This window comes from Mauremys reevesii, linkage group 22 (genome assembly GCF_016161935.1).
Source record: "Mauremys reevesii isolate NIE-2019 linkage group 22, ASM1616193v1, whole genome shotgun sequence".
NCBI classification, from domain to species: domain Eukaryota; kingdom Metazoa; phylum Chordata; order Testudines; family Geoemydidae; genus Mauremys; species Mauremys reevesii.
In genome coordinates, this window is record NC_052644.1 from 165,220 (window position 1) to 188,189 (window position 22,970).

At 40.3% G+C, this 22,970-nt stretch overlaps 1 protein-coding gene across 11 annotated transcripts in view; it reads right to left on the minus strand.

Moving 5' to 3' along the window:
• The window catches only part of LOC120388892 (leucine-rich repeat and fibronectin type III domain-containing protein 1-like protein), a 218,216-nt gene that overhangs the window by 6,935 nt on the left and 188,311 nt on the right, over positions 1–22,970 (minus strand). For all 11 annotated transcript variants that reach the window (XM_039511004.1, XM_039511003.1, XM_039511007.1 and 8 more), the window contains one exon: positions 16,809–18,203. In XM_039511004.1, the coding sequence (XP_039366938.1) occupies positions 16,809–18,203 (1,395 nt within the window). The remainder of the gene's footprint in view (positions 1–16,808; positions 18,204–22,970) is intronic.

Genomic DNA, 22,970 nt, shown 5'->3' on the forward strand with positions numbered 1-22,970 from the left:
CTGTAAGGTCAGCCACAACACCTGTTGCTTGGACCCTGGTTCACATTCCTGTCAAGGATGTCAATTGGTTGTTAATTTTCTCCTTAGGCGGGGCAGGATTGTGGTAATATCATCTTGCTGTGCTGATGCAATGCAGATAATTTCAGGATTTGATGAAAATCCAAGAAAATAAGACACGGGATAGGAGGACGAGGGGGTGGAGGTTGAGGGATGTCAGCACAAAAGGTCACAACCTCTGAGCATACCCATTTACTCAGTAAGTGAAACTGGTTGAACACCAACTGATATAGAAGGTACATTTTTCCCTCAATGGAAGAAATCTGAATACAGATGCTCCCTAACTTAAGCAAGCGTTCCGTTCCGGAACACCTTGCGTAAGTCGAATTTTGCGTAAGTCAGGAATGTATACCCGATAATTACGCAAAAAAAAAGAAAAAGGAGCTTACAGAACTGTTTCCGTAAGTCCGGATTTGTGTAAGTCGGGTTTGCGTAACCCGGGGAGCATCTGTACGATCAAGAGTATGTGCAAAAGAAGTTGACAGTTCTTAACAACATTAAATCTTAAACTGTTACTGTGCTGAGGCTGCTGACGGCAATTCAGAAGAGTTCCTCTGGTCTGGATGATGCTATGGCTGAAAATAAAACTTCCTTGCCCACTACCATGGCATAGGAAAAGATTATATAAGGGAGGTTGCGATGCTGATGCCTAAAGGACTCATCCTAATGTGACTCCAATTCATTTTCAGAAAAATTGTGCTGTGTTCTTCAATAGAAGAATCACAGTGCTTGATCCTTATTAATTACAGTTAAATAAAAAATCCCAAGGACTACGGAACAAAAGCACCCGTTGGGACTTCCTTCTCCAAAAAAGCCTGAACATCTTAGGCAGCTAGGAAACAGCATCCTAGGATCTTCGGTTTGAATGTTCTCTCTGTAATGGAAAGATTGCTGTCCACTATCTAAATCAGAAAGAACGACACTTGGATAGAATGAGTGGAGGTTAGAGAAGCAAATAGTGCCATGACACAAAAATGAACTAAACAGTTGCATGAATAAATAACCCATAATAGGGAATAAGAATAGTGAAATTAGTGATGCAATTTGAGAAGTGCACATTAGTAAGTACAGTCACCAGTTTAACGCCGCACACAATTCCCTATAGGAAAATAAGGCATTTCAGGATAAGGTAGAAACAGTGGAAAAGCACAGTAGGGCTAGACGCAGTAAAGCACTTAGGTGTTGCTGAACACTGCAATTCCTAGCTCCTAGGTGCCCTGCTACCGAGTGGAACCCTCAGACCCTGAATTAGGCACCCAGGGTCCTCATGCATTACACGAGGAGCCTGGTCACCAGAGAAGGGGAATGCAGAAGGCCTAAGAAGCCAGCAAGATGAGCAGAGAGCCACCTAAGACAGCCAGTGGGCCATCCAAAGGGAGAGGCAACTATCTCCACTTAAAATTCACAGCCACAAAACCTCTCCTGGAGTTGGACGCCTAAGCCAGGTCAGCGCTTTCTCATGACAAACAAAAGTGAGACAGAGACCCCGACCCTATTAGTGTGGGAGACTGGTTTTCAAATCCCTACTCTGCCTGATTTGGAGGAGTGATTTGAACCCACCTCTCCAACCTCCCATGTGAGTACCCTAACCACCAGGCTTATTGAGTCTGCTGAAAAAAGCATGAAAACAAGATTTAAGAATATGCCCTTTGCACCCTTTCTGCACACCTTCACTTGCCACATCTGCAGATCCCTCCTATAAACTTGCACATAGATCAGTGATCACCATCCTTAGTTTGATGGTGTCCCTCCCCTTGTGATGGAATAATCACATTACTCCTCCCCCCCACACACCCCCGTCCTCACAAAAGAGAGTCTTGTACCAAAGTCACTGACACATTTGAGCCTCTTTCCTGACCTGAGCTTTTCAGCCCCTACTTTCTTTTTTTATTTTAATCTTTGTTCCTCTCGCTGAAATTTTTGCATCCCAATTTTGGGGCTTTTGCGCTCTTGTTCAGTTGTTCCCCTGTTTCACTCAAAGGCTAATAGACGCTGCCTGGATAAAGGCATCTGTAACAGTGTGCAAATGTCAGCCTTCATTCCTGAGACAAACAGGCATCCTGGGCTTCACCACCTGTCCTGCTAGAATTATTTCAGTAGGCAGGACAGGGTGGCTTCACCAGAGTCTACTGCACAGTTTAGACTGATGCTGCAAAAGCCTCTGCTTCCACACATTTGCTCTCAGTCCATTACTCTCCTGCTGGAAATGGGCCCCACTGCTGCTTTACTCCACCTGCTGTTTTCCTGCTGGAAGTTATTGGTGGTCCCAGCTACTGCTTTGCACAACTTTCTGCTGACCAGGTGAGCAGAACTGCTGCCAGGCTCTGTTTTTACTGTCCGTATGATTGGAATTGCAGCTGAGTTCTAGCCAAACAAGATAACTACACCTCTCACCTCACCACTTTCAGGTGAAAAGGGTCCAATGATTTAACAGACCCACCAGACTCCCTAGTCTGTGAGAAATAATACTTGCAATAAACCAAAAAACACACACATTCTTTTTACTTGAATCTTGAATCTGTCCAGTGCCTCTGGCCCAACCTTGGCAACCACCAGTCTCTGTCAGGGTGATCCTGAACCCACTCATCAGCCAGCCATTGCCCAGGTGATTCCCAACAGGGTCAGCTCCAAAATATCAGCCCCAAATACAAAATTTAGCCAAGCTTTACCCCAATGTCCCCAAACTATCCACAGTTGTAAATATGTAAATAGGGCACTGCTTCCCTCAGGCGACTTCCATGCTTCCCAGCAGGTGACAGCAGAGACCACAGATGATACAGACAGGGCCAGATCAGGCTTTTTTGCCACCCAAAACGGCGGGGAGGGGGAAAAAAAAAAAGCTGCAATCAGCGGCACTTCGGCAGCAGCTCAACCTCAGCGGCAATTCGGCAGCGGGTCCTTCACTCCGAGAGGGACTGAAGGACCCGCTGCCGAAGACCTGGATGTGCCGCCCCTTCCCTTTGGCCGTCCCAAGCACCTGCTTCGTTCGCTGGTGCCTGGAGCCGGCCCTGGATACAGAAATGAGGTACTGAGGAGAACACAGTTGATATTTAAATAAGGTACAGCCTTGCTCAGTCATCACCCCTTGCTCTCCAGCAGATGTCAGCAGAGCTCTCACTCAGTTACCTCCCTTCTCTACTAGGCTTCAGGCTACAGGATTTACAAACCCTTCTTCTCTTAACAAACAACTGGCTTGCCTCCAAATGGTATATTAGAAAGCATAAACATAGCAAACACCACACAATTTTCAATGTAACAAATAAGAGTAGGGAGGTGAATAGATGTGTGTGCTAGTCTTTTTAAAAAAGATGTTATTTAATTGTTCCTCTATGGATTAAATCCAAATAAATTGGTTTCTAACAAAACCACACGTGTTACATTGAAAATGGTTTCCCTTTTAGCCACACTGTAACACGCTTTGTCTCAATGTCACAGAAGGGACATTACATAAAATATCAGTGCCTAGAAAAAAATGTAAATACTATATACTACACAGAAAAAAGCAACATTAGCTTGAAATATCATACAGCAAATCTTTAAGGGAAAAATATTTATCTTCCTGCTTATAAAGGCACACCACTGAAACTCAGAAAATAAATGAACCAGTGAGTGAAAAGCTTGATTGATGTTTCCCCCCAGATGAAACCATACAAAACCAATTGGAATGTGCACTAAGTACTGTACTCTGGAGCGTGGAGAAATTTATGCCATTAAAATAGTCATTTTAAGTGTAAAAGAATTGGAGAACTGGAGCATTTCCTATAATAAATAAGCATTTCCAAATATTAAACCACTGGAGACTTCAGCTATAACTTGATTGCATGCACAGTTATGCAAATATAATTTGAAGTCCAACAGAAGAATTACTTCCTGAACATTTAATGCTTAATATGTACATAATATATAGGGTAAAACTGTCAAAAGTGCTTAAGTGACTTAGAAACATTTGAAAATGTTTCTCCTAGACACATACAGTATCCGTAAACACCAGTGTATATCCATAATAGCTTACATAGTGGTGGTATATATGAACTGAGAAGTAATTATGGCCTCCTCCTGCTTAATGAATGAAAACAGTACTCATGTCACCACTGTTATGTTTCACAATTTTAGTCTATAATTGTCTCTCAAATTACACCTATCCTGCTGAGCACCATTAGCAACTGCCATTTTAAACATAATAGCTGAGTTGCAGATTCTCAACAAAATGCATCAAGCATCAAGCAGACATGATACCTGGGAAATGAATATAATACATTCAGTTAAACATTTATAAACAACTCTCTCAAGTAAAACAAACATCTCCTTGATATAATGGTTCATTTGTTTTTTTACCAAAGTTCAATGTAAATCCATGTTGCTCCCTTTAGAAGCATGTGGCAACACAAAACATCATGTGTATATTTTAAATACAAATGAGTGAAAAAAGGATAAATAAAACATCACTGAAATTGCATGTAATAATCCAGTAAATATAAGCAATTATCGTTTTGATGTGCAAGTAAAATATAATTAGTTTTCACATTATTCTATGTCATCATGGTAAAGGACTGTGAACAGCTTGTGTGTGCCTGGGCTGGTAGATATGCATGACAATTTTGCAAGGTTGTAATTGCTCTCTCTTTCTCTCTTATTTTGGACTTTATCCTGGATTCCTAGTGCACCCAGCTATGTAAGAAGCAGTTTTGGGTGTGTAAGAAATATGCAACACCTCTCATCTTCTGCCTGTATGTATAATACTGTATACACAAAGCAGGGGTCAGACTAGAAAAATACAAATGATGTTATTCGTCCCGGACTCTGCTGATCTGTGTTGCCAAAGTAAGATACCATCCACTATACAGATCTTTATGATCTGATTGGACCTTTTCTTTCCTCTGTATTGTGATCAGCACTGAAATAAAGTAAATGGCAACACCATTAACTGTTATTAAATTTCTCAGTTATCACCAATTAATATTGATGGGGCAGTTCACTTAGAGGTATTGTTTTAGGCTGTTTGCAGACTCACGCAGAGATCACTGCATCAGTTAGGCCAACATAGTTATGATGGTCAGAGGTGTGATGAAGTGTGATCTCTGACTGACATAGCAGTCTTGCAAAAGCCCTAGGTGTAGATGCAATTATACTGCACTTTTGCTGGTATTATAGCTTTTTTTGCTGGGGGTGGGGGGAGGCTGGAATAAAATATACCAATAAAAGCACAGTTTTGGAGTATAATCTGCATCCACACTAGTAGACCTGGCCTTACATATGGATCATATTTGCAATGTTTGTTTTGCAGTCATGAGGAAGAATATCTTTTTGGGTTTTTTGTTTATTTTTTTACACAGATTCATAGCTTATAAAAGTCACAGATAAGGCCAGAAGTGACCACTATGATCATCAAGTCCCATGTCCTTCATAACACAGGCCATAGGACTTCCCTGAATTAATTCCTATTTGAACTGGAACACATGAAAGCTTAGATTCTGGACCACAAGGTGGCAACCACCAAGGGAAAAAAATGAGAGTCTGCCAAGGCACTGCAAACTGACTCATGAGTCAAAGATCAATATATAAGATATACCTGTGAGTACAGGTATCTATATCAGGCATCATTTCAATTTCCTCTTAACACACAGAGAAATAATTGGTCTCTGAAATTAATAACCAACATGAAACTGATCTGGTAAGAAAAAAGTGGCACACAGTTTGGGGTGCGGGGAGAAGGAGACTTTCCTGATTTATGTGGTTTTAAACTTAACTTTCTATTCACACAGTTATTTTGGACAGAATTATGCTGAGAGGTAGAGCTAGTTTGTGCATAATGTAAGCAATTATATTGGTATGCCCTGTGGCCTGAAGCCTACAAGAGTTGGAAGGTAAGTGAATGGGCTCTCTGCTGGCATCTCCTGCAAGAGCGAACTGAGTGAGGCAAAACCTTATTTAAATACCAACTGCATTCTCCGCAGTACCTGATTTACATATCAACTGTGTTCTTTGCTGTCACCTGCCTGGAACACAAGGGGAGTTGACTGAGCGAGGCAGTGCCTCATTTACATATTATCTGTGGATTGTTTTGGGGGGAACTGGGGAATAATTTGGCTATACTTTGTACTTGGGGCTGATATTTTGGAGATGACCCTGTTGTGAACCACCTGGGTATTGCCTGGACAATGACTGGGTTCAGAGTCACTCTGATGAAGAGTAATGTTTGCTCTGCTTGGGTAAGAGGCCCCAAGAAAAATTAAGAGAAAAAGATAATCACTGATTTCAGTCTGATGGTGAGTTTGTCTGTTAAATAGTAAGGGTTCTGTGTACTGTTCTTTATAGCACTATTTTTTTCTAAAAGAACTGAGTTAAAAGTATTAGCTTTATCCTATGATAAAAGCAGAGCAGTTTATCTAATCCTACACCACAAACTACAGTGTATGGACAAAGCCAGGCAGCAAATCTCATCCTAGTTGAGAAACCATCTGTAGACAGCAGAGTAGCTGATCCAGGTCACTAGCAACACCTAGGTGAGAGTAACCAATCACCAGTCAAATGATGGAGCAAAGTAGCAGTTTGGCCACTAAATGAGAGCTGTGAATGGTGTTGCTGAGGGCTGAGTGTACGGGGAACAGCTGTTTGGTTTTGTGGTGACCAGATTGTCTCAGGGGTAGGTCAGGGTTACTAATCTTCATTTTAAAGAAGGGGAAACAGACAGACAAGTTAAGTGACTGGTATGAGGCAACACAGTTAGTGATAGAGACAAAAATGAAACTCACATTTTCCTTTTCATTTGTCAGAAATATGCACCAGTGGGGAAAGTGTTATGGGATGTATATTCTGAACTTTCAGAACCAGACAGAATCGATTTCAGAAAAATAAGTTGAGGAAAAAAATAGACTAAGCATAGAAATGACTGAATACTGAACATCAATAGCAAAATATGGTTTCTTCAATTGCTGGCTCCAGCCACCTGTCTACTTATGGCTTAGTGTCCATCTTTGGTTGGGGCTACTTACTCTTCTTTAACTGGAATTATCGGGTTCAGAGTGTTTTTATGCTGCGGGATGTGAGTATAAAAGGCACAGAGATAATCTTAAAGCTGCAGAATACATTGGCTTATCACTATGGGCGAAATGTCCTATTTCACAATGCAAAACTGAAGGTGAGTGATTTAGGGAAAAGGAATCTGAAGCTAAAAGGAGTTTTGCACAGACTCTAAAATCACTGTGGCGCTTGGAAGGGACTAGACAATTAGGGGTGGTGCAAGTGTTAAAAAGTGTAAGTGTTAAAGAGAATGTTGATGATTTAAAAAAAAAAAGAAGGGAGGGGATACCTAGTAAGCTGAAGAAGAAAAAATGAACAACAGCAACTAATACTGCTTTTCGGAAAAAAAACTTTAAATGTAGCAGCAGAGGTATCTAAGTTGGCTGAGACTCAGAAAAGAATACAAAAATCCAAGCAGCAGTAAAGGAGAAGATGCTAAAATACAGCAATTAACAGAGCCCAGGCCAAAGCAAACAAATAAAAAGTCTCACCTGTGAAAAATGTATTCAAAGCTGAAATATAAAAATAAAATGTGAGCTACTTAATTTAGGGGAAGCCCAAAGAAAAATGAAAAGATATTTTGATGGCCAAACTTCTGGCAAGAAGTATGAAATGGGAGTTCAGGTACTTGTGCAGTATGTCTCAGATAAAAAGTCCTTTCCAAAAGCCAGTTGGGAGGATCTTTGCTGTATCATGGACAAGGCTAGGTCATCAGTAGTATACCTGGTTCGGTTAAAGGATGGGAAACAGATGTTGAATCAATGGCTGTATGCTATGCAGCTGAAACAGACAAAGGGAAGGACAGAAGTGAATCTACTGATGTAAAAAGAGATAAGCAAGAATATTTGTTTTCTCTTTCAGTTGTTGATCACTGCGGGAGGCATAGCATGAATTAGATCAGGATCCATGGAATTTGTGATAAGGCGGCAGCTAACACATGCAGGATACTTCAGCAGATCATCGAGCTACCATCCCTGAGTCCACCTACCATTCCAGGAAAGTGACTGACCTTCCCTCTGAATGTGATTAAGGACTAGCAGAGTACCACTACCAATCCTAAACATACGGGAGTAACAATGCCTCCTACTCCAGAATTAAAGTAAGATGATGAACCTTGCCCAGAAAGAGAAGAGGACTTGATCATGGACTAGTGATAAATAGAAAACATCAGATTATGCCTATTAATGTACAGTACCAAATGATACCAGTAGTATTGAATTTAACAATTTTATATTACCACAGCAACTCTGTCATGCAAAATGTGTGTGATTCTATATGCAAATTATACCAAACATGGTGCAATATTTCAGATAGTCAATAGATGGGGTGGAATTGGAGAAAATGTTGTGGCCTGAGAAGGGAGAGAATCAGGAGAAGAGAGAAAAAGGAGATAGAGGAACAGTACTGGAAGTTGGAGCACTGGGAACTTCAGCATGGAATCCCAGATATCACAGTAGCACTTTGAATGCTCCCTTGAACTGTGTGTTAACCATGTGTTATGCTAAACAATCTGTTCCACCTTGTATTCAGCTGTGACACCCTGAGTACATTTCCCAGACCTGAAGAAGAGCTTTGTGTAAGCTCAAAAGCTTGTCTCTCTGACCAACTGAAGTTGGTCCAATACAAGATATTACCTCATCCACCTAGTTTCTGTAATATCCTGGGACCAACACGGCTACAACAATGCTGCATACAACAGAATGTCTTGAGAGGAGTGTCTCCTGTCCTATGCAGCCATAAGCATTCATTTCTTAGACTTTCCTTCCTGTGGCTTAATATTGGGACAAGGTACTCCTCTCCCACATAGGGATTCTGGACCCAGTTCTGTCACATATTCAGACATTATTTTCAGAACAAGATCAGAAGCAATAGCCTCTGTTACATTTCCTCAACAGCCATTTACTGCCCTATGTTTCTGGGGAGGAGGAATAAATACAAAATAAAATCTTGGAACAAACAAATCAACCAACCAGTGGTAAAATAAAATGAAACCAAACAGACTTTTTAAACCCTGAAAAGAAAGAGGACCTAATGCCCCCAGGAAGCTAAGAAGGGACTTCACTGTTGCTATTAAGTTCACATGGAAGGGGTTATGATTCTGCAGCAATAGGTGTTACTATACAATAGACAGACAGATATGCAAAATAAATGACAAGCCACCAAAAAGTCTTCACTTCAGTAATGTACACAAGATCAAACATTTTTTAAAATGTGTATAACAGTGTAGTGTTCCTCAATGGAGACTGTGCTACATTCCAGTGTCCGGTACATTTTTATGGGTGAGAAAAACAGGGTGTGGGGAGAAGCAGAAGGGAGTGACAGCTGTAACTTTCTGCAGGGCCTTCTAGTTTTCCATGATTCTGTGCCCACAGAAATTCATCATTCTTCTCCCTTTCTTGCATTCATATTGTGGATGTGAATGAATGTACTTACAAATGTCAACACGTATCTACAAAGATCAAAAGGAAGGACCAGAAGGAAGAGTGAGAGGCACATAAAGGAGGTGAAAGAGTAAGTAGGAGAAAACAGACTGAGAAGGGGAAAGACTTATTTAAATTATTCAGTATAAAATGAAGTTACCATAGTGACTGCCATTCACATGGTCTAGGCATATGCTGGCTATTAGACCTTGCTCACCTTCACAAAGTAAAAACACGTTTGATACATCATGTAGTTGCTTATGGTGGTTCAAGAACTGTCTGGCAGAAGTTGATTATACAGAGTTCTCAACAATGGGCCTAGTTTCCATAACTGCCTGTGCCCGAGGCTGACGGAAGCCTTTTGCTTTCTGTAATATTTCTACAACAAGGTCCAACCACTGTCACTCTCTGAATATACAACTATATAGAGCTCTACATCTTCACACAATCACTAATTTATCCTCACCGTCCTCCTGTGAAACAGACTGGTTGCATTATCTCTATTTCACAGATTGGGATCATGCCGTGGTTGAGTGACTGGCCCATGAACACACAGGATTAGTATGGTATTTGGAGATTGCTAGTTCTCATTATTCTGCACTACCGACTAATCCATGCAACTAAACATAAACATTTATGACATGGCACAAACAATGTAATAATATCTAAGATAACCACGCATACAGAATTAAAGCACAATTACCAGTCCCTGTCAATTCAGTAGAACACTTCTGTTAAGAATCTGTATTTGCTAGTTACTCACTGTGGGAGCTGAACAACATATGAATTTCAATCTTTAAGGAGCCTATTATACTATAGATTATTATATTTTAGTATTTGGAATCATTGCTCTGTGATTTGAAACATAATTTCTATGATAGCTTTGTGGCCAAACTGAGCCTCTCCATTTACAGAGATCTGGGCTGTGAAATGTGAAAGGAATGTACAAAGACATTTTTAAAACATTTCTTCCAACAAACTCTTGTCTAGGAACAAGGCCATCTAGTAACATAAGAAACATAAGAAACATAAGAAAGGCCGTACCGGGTCAGACCAAAGGTCCATCTAGCCCAGTATCTGTCTACCGACAGTGGCCAATGCCAGGTGCCCCTGAGGGAGTGAACCTAACAGGCAATGATCAAGTGATCTCTCTCCTGCCATCCATCTCCATCCTCTGACGAACAGAGGCTAGGGACACCATTCTTACCCATCCTGGCTAATAGCCATTTATGGACTTAGCCACCATGAATTTATCCAGTCCCCTTTTAAACATTGTTATAGTCCTAGCCTTCACAACCTCCTCAGGTAAGGAGTTCCACAAGTTGACTGTGCGCTGCGTGAAGAAGAACTTCTTTTTATTTGTTTTAAACCTGCTGCCTATTAATTTCATTTGGTGACCCCTAGTTCTTGTATTATGGGAATAAGTAAATAACTTTTCCTTATCCACTTTCTCAACATCACTCATGATTTTATATACCTCTATCATGTCCCCCCTTAGTCTTCTCTTTTCCAAACTGAAGAGTCCTAGCCTCTTTAATCTTTCCTCATATGGGACCCTCTCTAAACCCCTAATCATTTTAGTTGCTCTTTTCTGAACCTTTTCTAGTGCTAGAATATCTTTTTTGAGGTGAGGAGACCACATCTGTACACAGTATTCGAGATGTGGGCGTACCATGGATTTATAGGAGGGCAATAATATATTCTCAGTCTTATTCTCTATCCCCTTTTTAATGATTCCTAACATCCTGTTTGCTTTTTTGACCGCCTCTGCACACTGCGTGGACATCTTCAGAGAACTATCCACGATAACTCCAAGATCTTTTTCCTGACTCGTTGTAGCTAAATTAGCCCCCATCATGTTGTAGGTATAGTTGGGGTTATTTTTTCCAATGTGCATTACTTTACATTTATCCACATTAAATTTCATTTGCCATTTTGTTGCCCAATCACTTAGTTTTGTGAGATCTTTTTGAAGTTCTTCACAATCTGCTTTGGTCTTAACTATCTTGAGTAGTTTAGTATCATCTGCAAACTTTGCCACCTCACTGTTTACCCCTTTCTCCAGATCATTTATGAATAAATTGAATAGGATTGGTCCTAGGACTGACCCTTGGGGAACACCACTAGTTACACCTCTCCATTCTGAGAATTTACCATTAATTCCTACCCTTTGTTCCCTGTCCTTTAACCAGTTCTCAATCCATGAAAGGACCTTTCCTTTTATCCCATGACAGCTTAATTTACGTAAGAGCCTTTGGTGAGTGACCTTGTCAAAGGCTTTCTGGAAATCTAAGTACACTATGTCCACCGGATCCCCCTTATCCACATGTTTGTTGACCCCTTCAAAGAACTCTAATAGATTAGTAAGACACGATTTCCCTTTACAGAAACCATGTTGACTATTGCTCAAGAGTTTATGTTTTTCTATGTGTCTGACAATTTTATTCTTTACTATTGTTTCAACTAATTTGCCCGGTACCGACGTTAGACTTACCGGTCTGTAATTGCCGGGATCACCCCTAGAGCCCTTTTTAAATATTGGCGTTACATTAGCTAACTTCCAGTCATTGGGTACCGACGCCGATTTAAAGGACAGGTTACAAACCTTAGTTAATAGTTCCGCAACTTCACATTTGAGTTCTTTCAGAACTCTTGGGTGAATGCCATCTGGTCCCGGTGACTTGTTAATGTTGAGTTTATCAATTAATTCCAAAACCTCCTCTAGTGACACTTCAATCTGTGACAGTTCCTCAGATTTGTCACCTACAAAAGCCAGCTCAGGTTTGGGAATCTCCCTAACATCCTCAGCCGTGAAGACTGAAGCAAAGAATCCATTTAGTTTCTCCGCAATGACTTTATCGTCTTTAAGCACTCCTTTTGTATTTTCATCGTCAAGGGGCCCCACTGGTTGTTTAGCAAGCTTCCTGCTTCTGATGTACTTAAAAAACATTTTGTTATTACCTTTGGAGTTTTTGGCTAGCCGTTCTTCAAACTCCTCTTTGGCTTTTCTTATTACACTCTTGCACTTAAGTTGGCAGTGTTTGTGCTCCTTTCTATTTGCCTCACTAGGATTTGACTTCCACTTTTAAAGGAAGTCTTTTATCTCTCACTGCTTCTTTTACATGGTTGTTAAGCCACGGTGGCTCTTTTTTAGTTCTTTTACTGTTTTTCTTAATTTGGGGTATACATTGAAGTTGGGCCTCTATTATGGTGTCTTTAAAAAGGGCCCACGCAACTTGCAGGGATTTCACTTTAGTCACTGTACCTTTTAACTTTTGTCTAACTAACCCCCTCATTTTTGTATAGTTCCCCTTTTGAAATTAAAGGCCACAGTGTTGGGCAGTTGAGATGTTCTTCCCACCACAGGGATGTTGAATGCTATTGTATTATGGTCACTATTTCCAAGCGGTCCTGCTATAGTTACCTCTTGGACCAGCTCCTGCGCTCCACTCAGGATTAAATCTAGAGTCGCCTCTCCCTTGTGGGTTCCGTACCAGCTGCTCCATGAAGCAGTCATTTAAAGTATCGAGAAATTTTATCTCTGCATTTCGTCCTGAAGTGAAATGTTCCCAGTCAATATGGGGATAATTGAAATCCCCCACTATTATTGGGTTCTTAATTTTGATAGCCTCTCTAATTTCCCTTAGCATTTCATCATCACTATTACTGTCCTGGTCAGGTGGTCGATAATAGATCCCTACTGTTATATTTTTACTAGAGCATGAAATTTCTATCCATAGAGACTCTATGGAACCTGTGGATTCGCTTAAGATTTTTACTTCATTTGAATCTACACTTTCTTTAACATATAGTGCCACTCCTCCCCCTGCACGGCCTGTTCTGTCCTTCCGATATATTTTGTACCCCGGAATGATTGTGTCCCATTGATTGCTCTCAGTCCACCAGGTTTCTGTGATGCCTATTATATCTATATCCTCCTTTATCACAAGGCACTCTAGTTCACCCATCTTATTATTTAGACTTCTGGCATTTGTGTACAAGCACTTTAAAAACTTGTCCCTGTTTATTTGCCTGCCTTTTTCTGATGTGCCAGATTCTTTTTTATGTGACTGTTTATCATCTGATCCGGCCCTTACATTATACTTCTCATTCCTCTGCTCCTGACTATAACCTGGAGATTCTCTATCATCAGATTCTCCCCTAAGAGAAGTCTGTGTCCGATCCACACGCTCCTCTGCAGCAGTCGGCTTTCCCCCATCTCCTAGTTTAAAAACTGCTCTACAACCTTTTTAATGTTTAGTGCCAGCAGTCTGGTTCCACTTTGGTTTAGGTGGAGCCCATCTCTCCTGTATAGGCTCCTCCCATCCCAGAAGTTTCCCCAGTTCCTAATGAACGTGAACCCCTCCTCTCTACACCATCGTCTCATCCACGCATTGAGACTCTGAAGCTCTGCCTGCCTACCTGGCCCTGCGCGTGGAACTGGGAGCATTTCTGAAAATGCCACCATAGACGTCCTGGATTTCAGTCTCTTCCCTAGCAGCCTAAATTTGGCTTCCAGGACATCTCTCCTACCCTACCCTTCCCTATGTCATTGGTACCTACATGTACCACGACCACCGGCTCCTCCCCAGCACTACACATAAGCCTATCTAGATGCCTCGAGTAGCACCAATTAATTTAGCTCTTATTAAAGAGATTGTATGAGTCATTTATATATTTATAAAGATTTAGAAAGTTCAATAGGCATAATTTAAAACTGTCCCCATTGTTTTGGAATATGTCACAGTATCTAACTTGCCATTATTCCAGGAGATGAAGAAGGGTGTAAAATGACTCTTGTATCCCAAAGGGAACTTTTTGAAAAGAATTCAGCTCACAGTGTTTAGTGTTTCACAGATTCAAGAGCTGATACAGAATCACCACCTCCTGTTAGCTAGTCAACAGCAGACATATTTTTACCCCTTACTAAAATTAGCACTACCCATAAAGTAGATCACTAATGAAACCAAGAAGTGTGAAGGAAAGATACTTATTTACTGGAGATTTAGGCCTATCCAGTGGCAGTGCTAATTTGTACTCTGTCAGTTTTTACAGGCCTTCTCTAATAATTCTAATGTATGATATAAATAACGTCCCAAACAACCCCTATCTGCAGCATCTTGTCTAAGATTAACACACTTTTCTTACGAACTTTAGGCCAAATTTGCCCCGTGCCCCACTGAAGCTAACCAACTTCTTATAGTTTTTACTCTGATTATCTGTAATTTACTTCATGGTTTGGGGTTCATATTTCATGCCACTATTTTTCTCATGAAACGAAGCACTAAAACTTCTCGGCATGGAGTACATTGCTCTCCATTTTTCAAAAACTGGATTTTCCGAGAACTCAGTGGTAGGTTTTCATCAAGGCACAAAGAGAATAAATAAGCAATACAAGCTGACAGATATTCGCATGCTGCGGTCCCTGCAAGAACTAGACATTTGAGGAAATGTTTTCAGAAACATTCTTCTCTGGATTATCTACTCAGAGCTGAGTAAAGGCATTAATAATAAAGGCTTGAGTTTACACTTTTCTACCAATGACAAATGATGCAGAAAAACATTTGCATTTTACATCAGGACATGACAACAGCAGAATGTTTATTGTCTTCATAGGGCTAGAAAATGTTTATCTTTAAAAGACCTAAGTGATTTAGGAGCACAAGTTCTAAAATTCCACCTGTAAACCTTACCTCAAGCACTTATAAAAAACAGTTATTTATATTTAAAAGAAAAACAAACATTAGGTTTCTGATGGGACTATATTTAGAATAGCAGAAATCAGAGATACAAAAAGTCCCATTGTAGCATCTATCCCATACCCTTTTCAGTGTAGCTCTGTTCTCTGTAATATATTTTCTATAGCATTATCCAGTCTATTTTAAATCTACTGGGCCTGATTTTCCTCTCACTTACACTGGTATAACCTGGGAATAACTCAATTGAAATCAAAGGCATTATAATACGGGAAAACTGGTGAGAGAGGAGAATCAGGACCATTATTTTTAGAAATGTTGTCATCCTTCTGGAACCTGCAGTATGAAATACTGATTGATATGCTCAAATGCTAGTTCCTGATTCAACTATAATCTTCCCAGTTTATTTGCAAAAAGGACTATAAACAGACTCACAGACACATACTGCAAATGGGAACAGTAACACACACAATCTGCCTGATGCCCATCAAAATCTAGGAGGGTCAAATAGTTAAGCCAAGCAAGTTTTACAACTTGCCACCCCCTCCAAATGGGTATTTCTGAGCCTCTAAATGCCAGATTGGTGCAGAATACACTATGTTACCATTTCAACTGCATGTGCAATTCACGCTGCTGAATTTAGCCCAGTGCACCCCCAAAATAGTAGTATAAATTAAATATGCAATGATGGAAACTGATTAGGGGCATGTGCCATACTGTGTATGAGACAAAGAATTAGAAATATATATCTTCATGACCAGACAGCAAGTGTGAAAAATAGGGACAGTGGGTGGGGGGTAATAGGAGCCTATATAAGAAAAAGACCCAAAAATCGGGATTGTCCCTATAAAATCAGGACATCTGGTCACCCTAGAGTACATTTATAGTATATACAATACAGATACATAAAGCAAGTTCCTACATTTAGTATTCTGAATATTTTCTCTTCCCCTATATTTTTAGATGGATCAGATACATTTTATGTTAACTAAACATGTAAGTGATATTTCACTGATCTTTTGCTTAAAAATACAGATCGATTCAATGTTATCCATATGCAAAAAATCACCATTCCTGTGATTCAAAGTCACTGCATTAACTAGTTAATGGAACTGTTTCTAAACCTCGGGAGCCATTTTGATGCAAGTAACTCTCCTAAAGCTCATGAAATTAGTCCATAGCCACACCCAGCAGTTGGAAGATCTGGGTTGTAATTCCTTACTCTGCCACAGCCTTGTTGCGAGAACTTGGGCAAGCCACTTCACCTCTCTCTATATGTCATTTAGAAAATGTGGAGTATACTCACCAACCTCATACAGGCTGTTGGATTGTAAAGCTTAATTCCTGTCTATGAAGTGCTTGGAGATCCTTGGATGGGGGGCACCATAGACGGTAATGTATTATTAGTAATATCTATTATAATTCCTCAGTAACGGGAGACAACAAATGGAAAACAGGCTATGAAAAGCATTTCCCCATTGCTCCTTTCATTACACAGTTAATGCCTGCAACATATCTGGCATTACATCAGGGAATTTTAAATATACAACCATTTTCTCTTATTCCTATTTGTTAGTTCACAATGACAATTGAATTGCTATGTGAATAGGATTACCTGTAAACTAGTATATCATCAGAAGAGCTGTTATACTGAATCTGGTACATTCGTATTCCAGGGATATGATGCTGGGAAGGCCACTGTATGAGAGCAGAGGATGAGGTCAGCTCAGCAACCACAACCTTCTTCTCTTGCTGAGCTTTAGTTTCATTAGGGAAACTTGACTTAGCAGATATAAGAATGTCTGAAGGCCCAGACTCAGCATCTTTATCACAGTTGGTACTGTTAGCAAGATGAGGATAAGGATTAACAACAAGTTCAACAGAAGCTGTAGACTCTCCTGCAGCATTTGATGCTATACAGGTAAATGTACCTTTTTCTGTCAAAGAAGTAGTCAAAATATCCAAAGTTCCATTCTCATAGGAAATTGTCCTAGATGTATTGGAGACCAACTTCCCCTCAGGGGAGATCCAGCGAACATAGGGATCCGGGTCGCCGACTGCTTTGCACTTCAAAGAGACACTCTGGCCCTCCATAACCACCAGTTTTGGCGTTCGATGTGTTATCATTGGAGGTTCACAGACAAACTCTTGCTCTTTAATGGACCAAAAGTACTTGCCCATCAATTCCGGTGGTGAGGCACATGTTTCTAGATCATCTTCTCTGGTAAGGCGTCTCAGCCACACTAATTCACAGTTGCAGTGTAGAGGATTCCCTCCAAAGCTAAGCACCAGAGAGGACAATGGAGACCCTTTAGATTTAGCATACACAGGGATTCTGGAGAACAGGGGATCAGGGGGAATTTTTTTCAATTTGTTGGATGTCATGTCCAATCGAGCAAGTTTGTGAAGGTTTGAGAAGATTCCTTCTGGAACAAACTCAATGAGGTTGTGATCCAAACTGATTGTATTGACATTAGAAAGCTTTCCAATTGTATCCCAAGGAATATTAACAAGATTATTATATGATAGATCCAGGTCCTCAAGTGTTTCAATAAAGTCATCTAAAGATCCAGGAGAAATATAGTTCAATTGATTGTTACTGAGTATTAAGTGGCGAAGATTAATTAAACCTTTGAAATGATCCTCATTGATACAAGTCAGTCTGTTACTATCCAAATGTAATGCATGAAGGCCTTTAAGATCAAAAAATGCATAAGGCATGATTTGACTTATTGTATTTCTTGATAGTGTCAAGTGAATAAGGTTTGTCATGTTTGCAAAATCCTTTCTTCTAAGTGTGGTGATGAAGTTATCCATTAATCTTAGTTCTGCTGTTCTCCTGTCAATGCTGGGGGGCACAAAGAGAAGCCCAGTCTTCGTACAGAGGATGGTGAAGGATGGAGATAGGTTTTGACACATACACCGTTTTGGACACATCATAGCCTTCACAGCAGTGCTAATAACCAATAGATAGATAACCAGCCTTTCCATTGTAAGAAAGATAGCAAACCTAAAGGAGAAAACAAGAAATCCAGATAAAGCCATTTTAATAACAAAAACTTTGAAAGACCATTTACATCTAAACATTTGTTATAACTACGGCTTCTGAATAAATCAGACATGCAATTCTAGCCATTATTGAAATGACTTAATTGATAATGTTAGCCTGGGAATCTGCTGAGCTAAGCCATTAAAATTCTTAGCTCACTTGATCTGGTTATCTTATCATAAGAACTCACAGGCCTGATTGTAAAGCAAAAGTACATTGCTCTCTGAGGTTAACAGAGGTATGATAAGACTGTAGGAGAGGTCTGCTATTTGTGGGAACTGAAGCACTGATCTTGAGAATCAATTACCACTCCTCCAGGAGCTAGCTCTTCACCGACAAGCATTAATGATGGCTTTGGAGGTGACTTGTCCTGCCTTACAAGTTAGAAGGAAATGTTGCACAATGGTGGTAGTAAGTGAGGTAAATACTAGGAAAAAAAATTGAATGATGGGGATTACATAGTATCTATTCATTTACAGGGACCTGAAGCTTCCAGAGGTAAAAGTTCTCTTTCTCGCCACACACTTTGTTTAGGAGATGTTTTATGAGCAGCCCAAATTAACATTCTTTTTCACATTAAATTAGATTTTATGTTCTTCCTAGCTGGGGCCCTGTCTGTGAGTGATACAGCACTTAACACAATGATTCTGATTCTGACTGCAGCCTATGAGAGTCCAACAATACCAGAATGTACAATAACCGAAAAGGACAAATTACATACAATGGGCTGCACATCCACTGTCATAAATAAAAATCCATCAGTAGCCACTCACGGCAGGCATAATAAAAATAAGACTCCTCAAACCTTCACTCCATTTCTTTCCTAAATGTCTGGGGAAAAGACAGGCTGGGTTAAGAAGGTTAAAAATATAAGAATGGCCACACTGGATCAGGCCAATGGTCCATCTACTCAATATCGTGTCTTCTGACAGTTATCAATGCCAGGTGCTTCAGAGGCAATGAACAGAATAAGGCAATTATTGAGTGATCCATCCCTCGTAGTCCAATCCCAGCTTCTGCCAGTCTGACATTTAAGGAGCATCCTAACTATTTAGGCTAATAGCCATTGATGGACCTATCCTCCATGATCTCACCTAATTCTTTTTTTAAAACGAGTTATACTTTTGCCCTTCACAACATCCCTTGGCAATGAGTTCCACTGGTTGACTGTGTGTTGTGTGAAGAGCTACTTCCTTATGTTTGTTTTAAAACTGCTTACTTATTAATTTCATCAGGTGACCCCTCCTTCTTGTGCTATGTGAAGGTGTAAATAACACTTTCCTATTAACTTTCTCTACACCATTCATGATTTTTTAGTCCTCTATCATTCTCCCTTAGTCATCTCTTTTCTAAGAAAATCTCTCCACATATGGAAGCTGTTCCATCCCCTAATCATTTTTTGTGCCCTTCCTTGTATCTTTTCCAGAACTGCATGCAGTATTTAAGGTGTGGGAGTACCATGGAATTATACAGTGGCATTATGATATTTTCTGCCTTATTACCTCTCTCTCTCCCCTAATGGTTCCTAACATTCTGTTAGCTTTTTTGACTGCTGCTGCATATTGAGTGGATGTTTTCAGAGAACTATCCATGATGACTCTAAGATTTCTTTCTTGTGTGTAACAGCTAATTTAGACTCCATGATGTTGTATATATAGTTGGGATTATGTTTTCCAATGTGCATTACTTTGCACTTATCAACATTGAATTTCATTTGCCATTTTGTTGCCTGATCACCCAGTTTAGTGAGATCCCTTTGTATCTCTTTGCAGTCAGTCTTGGACTTAAATATATTGCATAATTTTGTATTGTTTGCAAACTTTGCCACCTCAGTATTTACCCCCTCTTCCAGATCATCTATGAATATGTTCAATAGCACTGGCTCCAATATTTACTTCTTCCCATTGTGAAAACTGGCTATTTATTCCTTTCATTTGCTTCCTATATTTTATCCAGTTACTGATCCATGAGAAGTTCTTCCCTCTTTTCCCAAGACTGCTTATTTTATTTAAGGGCCTTTGGTGTGGGACTTTGTTAAGGACTTTCTGAAAGTCCAAGTACACTATATCAACTGTATCACCCTTATCCACATGCTTCTTGACACTCTCAAAGAACTCTTAATACACCTCTACCCTGATATAACACGATCCTCGGGAGACAAAAAATCTCACCGCATTATAGGTGAGACCGCGTTATATCAAACTTGCTTTGCCCCCCCGTTCCTTGTTCCCTAACCACCCCCTCCAGAGACCCCCGTCCCTAATCACCCCCAGGACCCCACCCCTACCCAATCCCCGTCCCCTGACTGCTCCGACCCCTATCCACCCTCCCTCCCCCGACAGGCACTCACTGGCAGTGGAAGGAAGTGGAGCAGCCTGGCCCCAGTCCGCTCCACTCCACCAGCTCCCAGCCGCAGCACTCCGTTTCCCATCGTCGGTGAGTGCGGGGAGGTTGGGGAAAGGATGCCCCCCCCACTCACCTGCGGTGGGAAGCGGAATGACGCGGCCCCAGCCCGCTCCGCTTTCCTTGCCCCGGCCCAGCTGTGTCGCTGTGGGGTGGCTGGGGAAAGGTCCTGCACTCACCTGCGGCGCGAACTGGAGCACCACAGCTGGGAGCTGGCGGAGTGGAGATGGCTGGGGCTGGGCTGCTCCGCTTCCTACTGCCGATGAGTGCGGGGAGGTTGAGGAAAGGACGCCCTCCGCACTCACCGGCGGTGGGAAGCGGAGTGACGCGGCCCCAGCCGGCTCCACTCTGCGGCTGGGAGCTGGCGGAGTGGAGTGGGCTGGGGCCAGGCTGCTCCGCTTCCCGCCACCAGTGAGTGAGGAGGGCATCCTTTCTTTGGTATTTTCCTGCCTACAAGAATGTTAAATTGAATTACATTATGATCCCTATTACTGAATGGTTCATTTATACACCTCTTGGACCAAATCCTGTGTTCCACTTAGGACTAAGTCAAGAATTGCCCCGCCCCTTGTGGGTTCCAGGACTAGCTGCTCCAAGAAGTAATTAATTATCCTAGCTGATCAGGAGTTAGTTCCATATCTGGAGCACTGGTAGTAATGGAAAAAGATAAAATAAGTTTTAAAATAATAATAACTAGTACAATGATGATAATAATACTCACAATGAATTACAATAAATTAAAAATAATGTAAAATTTAATTGATAATGTAATTAAAATACTAATTCAGCGTTAAGAAAATATATTTTATTCAAATTAAATTACAAAGTCTCTATAGTACATTGTCAAATGGGGAAAAGTGAAAAGTTGTAATATTCTATTTAAAATCATTGTAAAGGTATATCTGAAAAGGACAGAATTCCAGAAAACTTCTTTGCAGAAAAATGTAGTAATGTGATATCACATTACTACATTTTTTCTGGAAAACACATTTGCTAGTTTAAAAAAAATCAATTTTCTAATTTTGTTTTTTGCAGTACTTCATTCTACTACCCTACTCTACAAATTGTTGCGATTTCAGGAAAATTATAACTGTGAGGAGCAAAATGAAATTCTTTTCTTTTAAAATATATTTATACATTCAAAAATACATATCCCCTGATATACATGGCATCTGAGATCCAGCACATTAGTCTAAGTATCCATTATGTTCCAATTAGTTCAGGATAACAGACATAAAAATCACTAAAGAGGAACATACAGTAGTTACATTATTCAATACAAAAGATTTGGGATTAACTACATTTTAAAATTTGCAAAAGTCATATTGCAAACAAAATTGCAACTTATCATGGTTTGCTGAGAACATGTATTCTCCAGCGTTTTACCCAGTTTTGTTTTAAATTTCAGAAACAACATGGTTTCCACTACTTGCTTTGGGAGAATATTCCACATCCTCACAAACCTAACTCAGGAAGTTTTTCCTGACATTCAGCCTCCATTTTCCTTTATCATTTTCACCCCAGTAATCTCATTAATAATTCTCCCTTCCTGGTGGGGTGAGGAGTTTCAGCTGGTGTCAGAACTTTTTTTCCATGTCATATGAGGTGAGATGTATAAAAATATAATGGCATTTCCATACATCCTTATGCCTGTTTCCCTGTGATATCTTAAACTTCCAGGAACATATATGTCTGCAACAGAAGGGTAAAATGCATTCCATCTGCAGTCAGTGGCTGTGTGCCCTATGCATTTACTGATCACATTAGCCCTTTTGGCTATAGTGTTGCACTGGGAGCTCATGTCCACACTGATTACCCAGAATGACCCCCAAATCTTTTTCAGAGTCACTGCTTCCCAGGATAGAGTTCCCCACCCTGCAAGTATGGCCAGCATTCTTTGTTTCTAGATGTATACATTTACATTTAGTAGTATTAAAACACATATTGTTTGCTTGTTCCCAGCTTACTAAGCAATCCAACTCCCTCTGTATCAGTGACCTGTCCTCTTCGTTATTTACCACTCCCACAATTTTTGTGTCATCTGCAAACTTTATTATTGATCATTTTGTGTGTTCTTCCAGGTCATTAACAAAATGTTAAACAGTGTAGGGCCAAGAACTGATCCCTGTGGGACCCCACTAGAAACACACCTGTTCAACAGTGAGTTCCTGTTTTCAAGTACATTTTGAGCCCTATCAGTTAACTAGTTTTCAATCCATTTAATGTGTGCCATGTTAATTTTATATTCTTGTTTTTAAATCAAAATATCATGAGGTACCATGTCAAATGCCTTACAAAAGTCTAAGTATATTACAACACTATTAC